Source organism: Boeremia exigua (genome assembly GCF_020726555.1).
Source record: "Boeremia exigua strain MPI-SDFR-AT-0100 chromosome Unknown C7974scaffold_4, whole genome shotgun sequence".
In the NCBI taxonomy this organism is placed as follows: domain Eukaryota; kingdom Fungi; phylum Ascomycota; class Dothideomycetes; order Pleosporales; family Didymellaceae; genus Boeremia; species Boeremia exigua.
This window is the reverse complement of record NW_025763521.1, coordinates 1620009-1631703: the sequence shown is the minus strand read 5'-3', so window position 1 is coordinate 1631703 and position 11695 is coordinate 1620009. Positions and strand designations below refer to the sequence as shown.

Here is an 11695-nt window from a genome sequence, read left to right as displayed (position 1 = left end):
TTCGACATCACCGACGTCTTGGCGCGACAGGGATCCGCTCCGACGCCCCACGTGCCCTCACCTTCACCATCTCATCTCCCCCGGGCTCACTTCACCAAACCACGTGTCCGCGCACCAATCACGCCCTCGCTTGTTCCCGCACTTTCACTTAAACCGGCTTGCATCCCACACACCTTGCGTCGCAACACCCTCACACCCACACCAGCTCTTCACTCATCCCTGCCTTTGTTCCATTGTGAACCCACTTTCCTTAACTCCACCACCCACCACAGCCCATCATGCTCCGCCGCGACCCCACCACCATCCAGCTCACCCAGGCTGACATCGACCGCTACGACGCCAACCGCAAGCGCAGGATGTGGGAGCGCCAGCAGCAGCTGCAGAAGCAGCAGCAGGAGGCCGCCTCTTCTGCGCAGTCCTCCCAGACCACCGAAAAGGCCGCTGAGGCCCCGCAGAAGAGCAAGAAGGACCGCGTTATGGGTGGCAAGTAACGTGGCACGCGGGCGACGCGTTGTTGTGTATGATGTGATCACAGTCAATTTGGCGCATTTCTCGGCGCCTCGCATTGAAGCACGACTGATTCAACTTGACGCGCTGTTCAGTACCATCGCATATTTGGGCGCTCGCCGCTGTAACAACACCATTCACTTTGGCAATGTTCGGACGATGTCCTGTTGTCTGGCTTTCACTTCACCATCTTCTGGTGCCTTTACGAATTTCTGTACCTTTCTACGGGATTCTGTGTCTTTATACGAGTCAAACGACCTTTTGTGCCTTTGTTTACGACCCACGAGTCTGGCGTTCATTCGGAGTTGCTTCGCATTTGGAGTTACTCACATTCGTTGCCTGGTAAGCATTTTTACACAGCATTTTGCGGCTTCGCGGCTCATGGCGTGCAGGTTTTGTACGAACTCACAACGAATTGAACGATCACGTTTGCACAAATGCCATTCCTCCACTGGATTCGGCTGTTTTGCACCGCTTGGGAAGGACGCATTGTGTAAGTTGGCCTCACAACAGCCATCCGCCTAGCTGACCCGTTTAGGCGCTTGACAGCTTTCTTGTACGCTTCCACAGCATGGCGTGGACTAGCTTTGCCTTGGCCGGAGCGGAGGATCTGTACATTGACCTCCCTTTTTGTCGTCTGGTATGTATCATTCGCCGGGTTGCTGAGCCTTTACTGACTGCTCCCAGGCTAAGCCTCTTGTACCATGTAGCATGAACGGAAGCCTCTCCCCGCACCCTCCTTGCCTCATTGCATCATCCATGTGACCCACCTGCTGGCCGGTATGCTGCCCTTTGCGCAGCGGAATGCCACCTCATGCGACGCCGCCCCGCGTCCGCGGAATGCTTGGCCAACACCACAGCCCTATATCACCGCGCTGTCTCACTCCCCCGTCTCTCCAAGCGTGCGCAGGCAGGCTTCAGCCATCATGACTCACTCCACCGCAGCCACCGTGCTGCTGCTCGCCGCCCTGCCCTACGCCCTCGCCGCGCCCCAGATCATCCCCTTCCTTAGCCCCCTCGCCCCAGATGTGCCTCCCATTCCCCTGCCCACACCCGTCGACGCCCCCACCGTGACCGTCGTCGGCACCATCGTCAGCGACGCCCTCGAGTCCGCCGTCGCCAGCATCACCGAGGCTCTCAACGATGTCGCCGAGTCGCTGCCCACGCCGCTGCTGCCCGACTCCCTGGACGAGTTCCTCCCCGGCCTGCCGACCATAGACTTCGATCTGGACGCCGTGCTGGACGACGTGCTGGACCTGCTGGAGCCGGAGGTCATCGACATCGGCGAGGCGCCGCTGCCGGGCGTGGTCGCGCCCAATGCCACGCTGCCGCTCAACGTCACACTTGAGGATGTGCTCGACGACGTCCTCGACCTCGAGGTCATCGACCTGCCGCCCCCCAACACCACGCTCCCGCTCAACGCGACAGAGGAGCTGTCCGGCCCATTGTCGCCGCCCTACAACGACACGGGCGTCGCGCCCTCGACGCTCCCCGCATTCGACACGCCCGCGCTGCCAGACTCCGAGGCCCCAGAGGACCCCTTACCCTCGACGCTCCCCGCATTCGACACCCCGGCGCTGCCAGACTCCGAGGCACCAGAGGACCTCCCCTTCTTCCCGCCGCTCATCATGCCGTTCCCCGAGTTCCCCGACCTCGACACCCCAGAGACCGACACAGTGCCGCTGAGCACCTTCACCACGGTCGCCAACTCGCTGCTGTCCGTGATCCACGCGCTGCTCGGCGCGCTGCCCGGCGCCGCCGCGCCCGAGATCTTCGTCGATCCGATTCTGCCCCCGGACGGGCTGTGGGATCCGCTTGTCGACCCGGTGCCGGCGGGGCTCGACACGCCGGTGCTGCCACGCGCGGCGGCGGCCAAGGTCGTGCGGCGCCAGCTGGCGCTGCCGGAGGTTCCGGCGGTGCTGGCGGATGATGTGCCCGCGCCGCCGCTGGACACGGGGGTTGTGTTTGGGCTGGTGGCGGCGATTCTCGAGGGGCTGAATGAGTTGGTGGGGTTTGTGCCTGGGATTTCGCCCGTGGGGATCCCTGCGGTGCCTGCGGTGCCGGAGGTTCCTGAGGTGTCAGTTCTGCCGTCTGTTCTGCCCATCATAGAGCTGCCAGCGTTCACGACGGATCTGTCGTTCGAGCTGCCCTCGATTCTTCCCGCGTTCGATGTGCCTGCGCTGCCTGATGCGGAAGCGCCAGAGGTCCCCGAGGTATCCATCCTCCCCGCTTTCGACACGCCCGCGCTCTCCGACGCTGAAGCCCCCTCCGTCCCCTCAGAACTGCCCTCGATCCTGCCCGCCCCCGCCGTCCCCGCACCGCTGCCCACCAGCCTCGACGCGCTTGGCGACTTCGACTTCCCCGAAATCGAGGGCATCGACTGGGCCGCCTTCGAGTCGCCGCCGTTCTCCGACCTGCCGTCTACAGACGACCTGCCGCTGCCCGAGCCCGTGATCCCGGATGACGTGCTCAACGTGCCGGTGCCGGATCTCGATGACGACGGCGTGCCTGTTGACGCCGTTGTCCCCGTGGTGTCCGACGTTGCCGTGCCTGCGGTAACTGTGCCTGACGTCTCCGTGCCCGAGGTCACCGCGCCCGTTGTCCCCGACGTTGTGGTCCCCGCCGTGTCCGTCTCCGACGTCACCGACGTCCCCCTGATCCTCGTCGACGCCGGCGCAAACAGCACAACCAACGCCGCGAACACCATCGACGGTGTCGACGCGACAGACGACAGCCCGTTTGCGCCCGTCAAGGCAGCGCCTGAGACCGCCGCCTCTGCCGTTGCGGAACCCCCCGCTGTCGACGTCTCCTCCGTCGCCGCCGTCGTGCCCGCCGTCATCGTGCCCTCTGTTGCCGCGCCCGCCCTGCCCACCAGCCTCGACGCCTTCGGCGACTTCGACCTCCCGGATGTGCTGGACTGGCCGTTCAGCGACCTGCCCGCGACGCTGGAGCCCGAGGCCGACGGCGTGTTGCCCGATCTGCAGGATCTGTCTGAGTCGCTTACGGCGGTCGATGCGGTGGCTCCTGTGCCGACAGACGTGCTCGCGGTGCCTGTCCCCGAAGACGTTGATGCGCCTGCGGCGGTCTCGATTCTGCCTGCGGTGGTGCCGACAGATGTGCTCGACGCCGTTGTTCCCAGCGTGGAGGACGTTGCGGCGCCCGATGTTGCGATCCTGCCTGCCGCTCTCCCCACGGATGTCCTCGACGTGCCTGTGCCCGACGATTTCGAGGACCTGCAGACGCCCACTGTTGCTGCGGTGCCCACGCTCGACACCGTCGCCGACATCCCCGAGGACATCCTGAACATCCCCTGGCCCGACCTCGACGAGAACGGCGTGCCCGTCGATCTCCCCGTCGCTCCCAGTGCTGTCGTCGCGGCCCCCGCCGCACTTCCCACGGATCTGAGCTTCCTCGACATCCCCGTCCCCGACGACTTCGTGGACGAGCTGCCAGCCCCGACTGTTGACGCTGTTGTTCCTAGCGTCGTCGCTGACGTCGTTCCTGATGTCACTGAAGACGCAGCAATCCCAGACGAGGTCTTCAACGTCCCCGTCCCCGACTTGCCCACCGACCTGCCCGCCCCCGCGCTGGCAGAGGATGCATTCGGCGCCGGCTTCCCCGTCGAGACCGATCTGCCGCTGGTGCTCCCGACCGGCGATCTCCTGCCCGTCGAGGGCGCCGCCGGCCTGACCGAAGCCGTCACTCCCGTCGCCACCGACGCGATCAGCGGGCTGCCGACGGCTGTCGTTTCCGATGTCCCCGCCGTGCCCACCGTTGCCGTCGTGCTGCCCTTCCAGAACCCGGTTGCGCCTGTAGTCGCGTCTGTTGCACCCGTTGTCGCACCCGTTGCACCCGTCGTAGCCGCCCCCGTCCCCGTCGTGGCCACCCCTCCCCGCACCCCCGCCCTGCCATTCCAAGTCCCCACGGGCCGCCGCCCGCTGGAGAACCGCCAGGTGCTCGGGCAGCTCTCGAGCTCAGTCCCCGACGCCAAGGAAGCAACCTACACGCTCGTCAAGTCGGTGGTCAGGCTGCTGTCGTCGCTGCTCACGAAGCTGGGCATCGAGGACCAGGTGCCGGATCTGCAGACCATCTTGGACGCGATTCCGGCCAACTCCGCAGCGACTGTGGTCCCGGCTGTGATCCCGGCGGTGCCTGTGGTCCCGGATCTGGGGAAGGTTGTGGATGCTATTGCGTCGTTGTTGCCGGTGCCCACGTTGCCTGATGTTCTCGACGTGCTCCCTGAGCCGCTGGTGCTTCCTGATATTACTACCATCCTGCCCGCACTGGCCGCGCCAGAGGTCAGCGACCTTCCTACACTGCCCTTCGTGCCTCCGGTGTTCCCTAACATCGAGGACGTCGTCGACGCACTCCCCGATCTTACGGATATCCTGCCCGCACCAGAGGTTAGCATACTCCCCGCCGTGGCTGTCTTGCCCACTGCGCTGCCTACCGCTGAGGACCTTCCCGTCATCGCTGAGCCCGAGGATATTCCCGCCGCACAATCCGCGGTGGTGAGTCTTCCCGCTGCCGCGGTCGACGCCGCACTGCCCGTGGTCGACGACCTTCCCACCCCTCAGTCCGCGATTGAGGAACTCCCCGCCGCCGCGGTCGACGCCGCACTGCCCGTGGCCGAGGACATTCTCGTCGCCGACCCCACGGCCGAAGACGTCCCCGCCACACTCCCCGTACTCGCAGCCACACCCCCCGTCCGCCGCTCGCGCCTCGCGCGCCGCGCCGCCATCGCCGCCCAGCAAGCCGCCGCAAACGACTGGGAGTCTTTTTTAGGTGAGCTGGATGAGTCGTACCAGTCCGAGTTGGCTGGGCTCATCCACGACACCGCCTCGGCGCTCTCATCCGGCTCCGTAGCCGCGCAGCGCACCACCCTGAAACACGACTTCGACGCGCTGACCCCGGCCACCAAAGCCCAGCTCGCCACCGCGTTCCTCGCCCGCCGCCAGGCCCTGCCCCCCGTCATCCCCCCGCCCGTTCCCGGCGTCAAAAGCGTCGGCCCCAACCTCGACGACGCCGCGAAAGTCGACCTGACGCACATCCTCGGCCACGCCGGCTCGCTCGACCCCTTCGGCCAGGCGCGCCCGCACCGCGCCACCGGCCGCCCCGCCGACGTCGACGCCGTGCGGCCCAGCCTGCCGTTCCGCCCATCCATCGCCTCCGCGCCCGCGCCCGCTTCGAACCCGGAGCTCGACGCGCTGCTGGCCGCCGGCGGCCTCGATCCGCACGGCATGCGCGGCGCATCTGTGCCCGCGGGTGCGTGGGATCCGTACCGCGACCCCGCTGAGTGGGGGCCCACGCAGCCGCTGGAGGGGCTGACGGAGACGCTGGAGGCGTCGCGCGGGAACCACATTGGGGGACGGGGGCGGGGTCTCGCGGCCGACGCGGGGGTGCCTGCGGAGTGGTCGCAGACGCCGACGCCGACGGCAACGGAGTGGGAGAGGAATCTGATGGTGTGGTTTCATCGGTTTGTTAAGCCGAGTTGGAATAAGGACGTTGATGCCGAGATTGACTTTACGCGCTAAGTAGGGGAGGGTTGATGAGTGGTTTGCTTGTATAGTATGATATTATGAACGCGAATGCCTTCTTGCTTTGCTACGATGTACTGAGGACCTGTGATACGGGACCGCGCGCTGAAGGGCCCCGGTGCTTTGTCCGGTTGCCGTGTGCGACCCGACGGCCCTCGCCATCCCCTTGCATTTGCTGCCTACTCCCTTTTATATAAGGCCGCACAGCACACACACACCCTTGCAGTTTATGATGTTTCTATCGGTGCTTGTAAAACTATGCAGATTCCCACAACCATGGAACAGAGATGTACTAATAGGTAGTAAGGGTCTCTAACTGGCTATAGGAGTCTAGTGGTTAGACGTCCTGTAGAGCAACAACGTGAGAATTAACTAATAATCGGATGATCTGTTACTTGATACCATAGTACGTACCTACATCGTGTAGTCTGTTCCATGGTTGTAGGGCTCTGCACAAATCGCCAACGATTATAGTGCTGGGTACTGGTGGCTTGCGGGTTCTCTTTTTCGCTTTTGGGTTTGGGCGTCTACTTACTGCTATTCCGGCAGGACTACCTACGCTCGCTGATCGGTTGGGGTGCAGCACTGGAGTGGAGTGGATGGAATCTGGATCTTTGGGTCTGGGATGTGGATGGACGGTCGTCGTGGCTTGTTCATGTGTTGCTGTCTGGATAGACGCTGCAGAAGGTTCGCGCGAGGCCTTGAGATGTACACACGGATACATGCAAACACTTTGAATATACATAGACGTATTTGTAGGGATACATGTAGGCATGAAGCAACATCCGGTCATGTGCCAAAGTGTGCGACCTACCTTTCTCTCTATGCAGCAGATAGACATTTGACAGCGAGCGGACCAAGCTAAGCTTTTTGACAGCCTCCACAAGCCTCTTACTGATCTGTTCGCCATGAAACATTCGTTTGTCGCCAACTTGGGAACTTCCGTCGCACACCACCTACCATTCTCCACCACTGCTACGTCAAGCGCAAGTCCACGCCAGCTCCTAATCATGCAGAAACCTCCAATAAAGCCATTCTCACGAAGTTTGGTTCTCATCTCTTTCTCCCCGCTTTAGGCTGTAGTCAGGCAGACAATCTGTCAACTGTCTGTCTACTTGACACGAAACCCCACTAGACTCCGACACATGATCTCGCGCCACGGAATCGCCAGTGTCATGCGCCGACCTTCGACGCTGCACATCCAAATCAATACTGCGACCCAGAGTTGCGTTTGCGCGAGTAGCTACACCTGTGTCGATAGCAATTACGCTGAGCAAGTCGTGGTTAGCAGAACAGCTCACGCGCCCAATGTGGTCGCCAACATGGATCGGCCAGTCGTGTGATGTGCGCTTCGTGGCGATCTCGGGGATGATGGGTTCGCTACCGGAAGGCATTGTGTCGCTCCCGGGATGCAGCGTGCACGACGACGTGATGGGTGCTGAGTTGGCCGTGGAGGACGGGGTGCCCCGGCCACCACGAGGTCTGTGGGGCTGCTGGTCAAGATGCGCGTTCTACTACGCTGTAGGCCCGATGATGATCTCCTGGCTCTTTCTCGGGGACTTGATGAGGGCGCAGAGCGCCAGATTCGACGTCGAGTTTGCGACGACTGACCACGAGGCTATGTTCTGGGGCAGTGTTCAATGCGCATTGTTAAGTCCTGGCATCGCTCTTCGCGGTGGACAGGCTTGCGCGTCTTCGGTCGAATCTTCGCGTGGTTGCTAACCGCATGGTAGGTGCCTCAGGTCTGGAACTGACTGCGCTGTGACGTGAAGTCGGGCAATCAGCGATGTCATCGCCGCTGAATTCGCATAGCTTGGATGATCACTACACAAGTCAAAATAAGACTTGTTTGACACGGATCGTCCCTACTGACACGCTTGCTCACGTGTCGGGCCTGGTGAGACCGTTCCTTCGGGACGCTAGTCCTGAACATCACAGCGGAATCATTGTTGCGCGTCGTGCACTGCTCCGTGCGGTTGTGATTTACCAGTGCGGGGCGCGACTCGTGGACAAGCGCAAGTTCGAAACTTGAGAGATCCCGACTAGCTCGCAGTGTTTCAGAGCCTCAGGGAGGCCTAAGCGAGGGCGTCGCGTTTGGTACTTTCTGTAGGCAGCTGAAGCCTTGTTCGATGGTGTTGATCCAGCGACAGTGTCGTCGGCAGACTTCCCTTTTCCGTAGTGAGTCGTGACGCGTGCGGTAGGGCTGAGGTGCAATGACAGAATGGCCGAGCTACCGCCGGCACGGACCGGGTGTACATCTCCCAAGAGGGGAGTGCGGAGTGACTACCATATCTGGATGCAGTGGTACAGTGGCTGCCTGGAGTCGGAACGTTCCTGCGTCGTGGCGTTCTGAATTTACGAACAATATTGCGCCATAGGATGTCACACCAGCTTCCGGTTATCCATGGCTCATTGAAGAAACGAGGTTCATGCCATTGTCGTCCTGTCCTGGGAGATGATGGCTTGCATCCTGTGCTAGATATTCTGGAGCCATGCCTGCCTAAGACGCAAAAAGTTCCATCAAGCGGACTGCCTCCTGTATAGCGTGACAAGCGATCTCAAAACGGCGAAGCTCATAACTGGAGATGACAAGGGACGGGTCGATTTTGACGAGCCGCTTTCTGGAAGATGCGAAGAATATTGGCAACGTCGGTGGAAATTGAAAATAGTACACTCCAGATTCCACCATAGGCGATGTCTAGTGAGTATGCACTCACTGTTGAATTTGGTTAAGAACCACATCTCGAGGAAGCTGTGATTGGCGTTTAGATACCGCATTCGGTTTGCTGATCGCTCCTGTTGACGAAGATCACCATGTGAAGAGTGCATGGATTTATGTATGCACACGTCTTCTTGTGTGGGAAGCCGTGCAGGCGGCCTGCGAATGGCCCGGACGGGCCGATGTCCTACCACTCATACTCCACAGCACAGCGATGGCGAACGATCCTAGGTATAGTGTCTGATGGAGCTCGAGATTTGATCTGGGGACCACAATGTTGGCTCGGCAGATACCGAGTCCAACATCTACTGGGATCAGGTACCAACTTTGCTTTTGATGCTGTCGGCAGTGTTCGGTAACACCAACCAGGAACGCGGCACGATGCTCGTGCAAATCCGTATTCCGTGTCAAATCCAGGGTGGTGGTCCCGTCCCTGTGGATAAACCGCACGGGCAAGGTCTAGAAGCTCGCTGTGTGTTGGTGGCACGCTCATACCTCTTGGTCAGAGTTGCACGAAAAAACGCATGTACTTTTGGATCCTCCTACGGGCGACAAGGCTTCAAACAGGATGAATCTGGGTGGTCATGGCTGGTCGCGTGACGGCGTTGTGCTGTGTAGTTGATCCTGCAGCTGGAGCTTATTGCTCCCCAGTATTCGGCTGGCAATTGATCTCCACCAAGGAGAGCAAGGCCGGTGAGATTGACACCAAGAGAATGGCTCAGGCTCAGCTGAACGTGGTACCGAACTGGTATTTGCAGCCGTTATCCGTCGTCGTCGATTGTCTCTACACAGTCGGCTATTAAGGCCGCATTCTCCATTAGTCTTTCAGTTCCATATCCTTGCCAGTCCATATACAGGCGGCGGAGTGCCTCTCCGGTGTCAACTACCTCGTGGCTGTCAAGGTCCAACTCACAACGTGTCCGGAGCGGTTGAAATGGCCGAAATGTAGATTTACCGAAGTGAAGCATAGTGATGGAACGGGAAGATGTTCGACGTTTGACGCGTAACCGCATTGGACTCGACGCCCGATGCGCGTGTTCTTCCAGGCGACGGAGACACTCCGCAAATGCAGCACAGCCGTGTTGGGACGGATGCGTCGGTTAGTGGGACGTTCGACAGCTACGTTTAGCATGTCCAATCACAGGTAATCGACGATAGGGTCGCCCATCAGTGTTTCATTGGATCTCGGATGGAGCTACATCTAAGTTGACCGGTCAATAGACAATGAACATACCCGAAAGCATATTCGAGATGCTCCATAGAAAGTGAGACTACACGTTGATCAGAGTTCTTAACCGTCATAGAGATCTGTGTCGGAAGAGTGTTGTGTGGCTCACTCCATCGAGACAAAACTGTTACGCAACATAAGCGAATAACGGGTGCCTGCGTGAGCGCCGAGAGAGAAGAGCGCGACCCCATGCGTCTCATAGCGGGATAATGCATTGCCTTCTCCCAGACCAAGACAAGCCACTATCACGTTCGTTACCAGAATGCGTTGTGCTTAGGGCGATGTGCTGCGCGTCAGATAACGGTATTGATTGATTCCATTTGCGACCAGCACTATTCAGCTGTTGAGTTCTCGAAGCTGCAGGAGGATGCATCATTTTGTGGGGTTGCGGGAAAGCAGCCTTTGGAAGGTGCGATGGGAATGGCACGCACTAGTCCTGATTAGCTGTTTTTCGCACAACCACCGTCTTTCACGATTCTAGACAAACCCAGCAACTCGTACTCGACCATATCAAGACCATCCTGCGCGTTTGTCACGCGTTTATCCTGCCCAATAAGGTATGATGTCTGCTGCAAGAAGCGCACCGCTTTGTGCATGAATGATGACGCACGCTACGCCACAAAGGCACCCCAGTACTGTCGAAAATCGAAATAATACTGCTACCGCCGAGTACTCGGTGCTGAAAGCTCTTTCGCCGCTCGGAGAACGCCGACGCGGGTATGAGCTTCCGCGCATGGTTGGAGCTTCACGATGGTCATTGGGAGCTGAGGTGTGGGCTCTTGTTCGCTTGACGAAAACGCTCCAACCACTCAGCAGCGAGAAGCAGCAGCATACCCAGGGGTAAACCACAGCATCTGACTGCGTGCTACATAAAAGAGATTTTTTGTGAACTGAGGAATTCCCGTGGGCATCCTGAAGCACCCACGGCATGCGAGCGGCTTGTGAGAGTCGCAGCATGCAGCCGATCGGATGCATATTCAGTCATTGCTGCCCCGAGACGTCTTCACAGCCAACTCAATGCCGATCCGGTACAAATATGCGGATGAGCATGCACCGAAGCGCGCTCGAAGGAACGGTTCTCTCAACTAAGGGTATGGATCGCTATATGCTCACGAATCACCACGATCAGTTCTCAGGGTGCCGTCACCCAAAGTGCTGCCGTCTGTTTCCATCTGGCCAGTGCCAGCACTTGTACGCGACTTGTTCCTGGACCCCAACTTTGGTACCCTGCACGGTCCCACCACTGAAACCCTGCCGCACACACGGTCCTAATGCTTGGCGCTTTTAGTGCGCCGGGGGTGCAGAGCGCTAGTGTTAGAGTGCATACAGCTGCAGGGGTTACTGTCTGCCCGCTCAATGGATCAACGACCATGAAGCCGGTGGCCCCAAACAGGAGCCGCCTTCGAGGCCATTTTCTCTTGGGCTGCAAGCCACCTTTCCTGTGCCGTAACGGTCTCTCATACTTTACCATACAGCGTCCCGCCACTCCTTCTTTTGCTTTGGTACCCGAGTGTTTCTGATATCGACAGAACCCCCATCATTCCTTTTCCGACTGCCTGACACACGTCCAGTGTCTGCACCAACGGCTTCAACGCTACTTCCCGTCCTGTTTCTGCTCTGCAACACTCTTTCAAGCCTAAGGAACTCAACTTTTACCAGTTTCATATTCCGCATAGTCCAGAAACGCCGCAATTCACCAGGCCG

General features: G+C 59.8%; 4 protein-coding genes across 4 annotated transcripts; all 4 read left to right on the top strand.

The window, feature by feature from the left end:
* Window positions 1–278: 278 nt before the first annotated feature.
* C7974DRAFT_411439 (uncharacterized protein) lies at window positions 279–569 on the top strand (the record flags this gene model as incomplete). The annotated part of the gene is made up of 2 exons (XM_046143558.1): window positions 279–487; window positions 536–569. 2 exons carry the CDS (start codon window positions 279–281, stop codon window positions 567–569), a joined length of 243 nt encoding a protein of 80 aa, XP_045999209.1.
* C7974DRAFT_422930 (uncharacterized protein) lies at window positions 536–1241 on the top strand. Its single transcript, XM_046144354.1, has 3 exons — window positions 536–849; window positions 900–1000; window positions 1046–1241. Exons 1-3 carry the CDS (start codon window positions 656–658, stop codon window positions 1051–1053), a joined length of 303 nt encoding a protein of 100 aa, XP_045999208.1. The 5' UTR covers window positions 536–655; the 3' UTR covers window positions 1054–1241.
* C7974DRAFT_470795 (uncharacterized protein) lies at window positions 1242–6109 on the top strand. The gene has a single exon (XM_046146478.1). It carries the CDS (start codon window positions 1290–1292, stop codon window positions 6039–6041), a length of 4752 nt encoding a protein of 1583 aa, XP_045999207.1. The 5' UTR covers window positions 1242–1289; the 3' UTR covers window positions 6042–6109.
* A 3069-nt stretch (window positions 6110–9178) lies between these two features.
* Window positions 9179–9606, top strand: C7974DRAFT_151839 (uncharacterized protein). Its single transcript, XM_046135797.1, has one exon. The coding sequence runs from the start codon at window positions 9348–9350 to the stop codon at window positions 9564–9566; it is 219 nt and encodes a 72-aa protein (XP_045999206.1). The 5' UTR covers window positions 9179–9347; the 3' UTR covers window positions 9567–9606.
* The last annotated feature ends 2089 nt before the right edge of the window (window positions 9607–11695 follow it).

What these genes read in the sequence shown, in the direction of transcription:
- C7974DRAFT_422930 (XM_046144354.1), top strand. Translation starts at nt 656, where the DNA reads ATGTTCGGACGATGTCCTGTTGTCTGGCTTTCACTTCACCATCTTCTG. An exon ending in TTACTCACATTCGTTGCCTG is followed by an intron (nt 850 to 899) that starts GTAAGCATTTTT and finishes CATGGCGTGCAG; the next exon opens with GTTTTGTACGAACTCACAAC.
- C7974DRAFT_151839 (XM_046135797.1), top strand. Translation starts at nt 9,348, where the DNA reads ATGGCTGGTCGCGTGACGGCGTTGTGCTGTGTAGTTGATCCTGCAGCT.
- C7974DRAFT_470795 (XM_046146478.1), top strand. Translation starts at nt 1,290, where the DNA reads ATGCTGCCCTTTGCGCAGCGGAATGCCACCTCATGCGACGCCGCCCCG.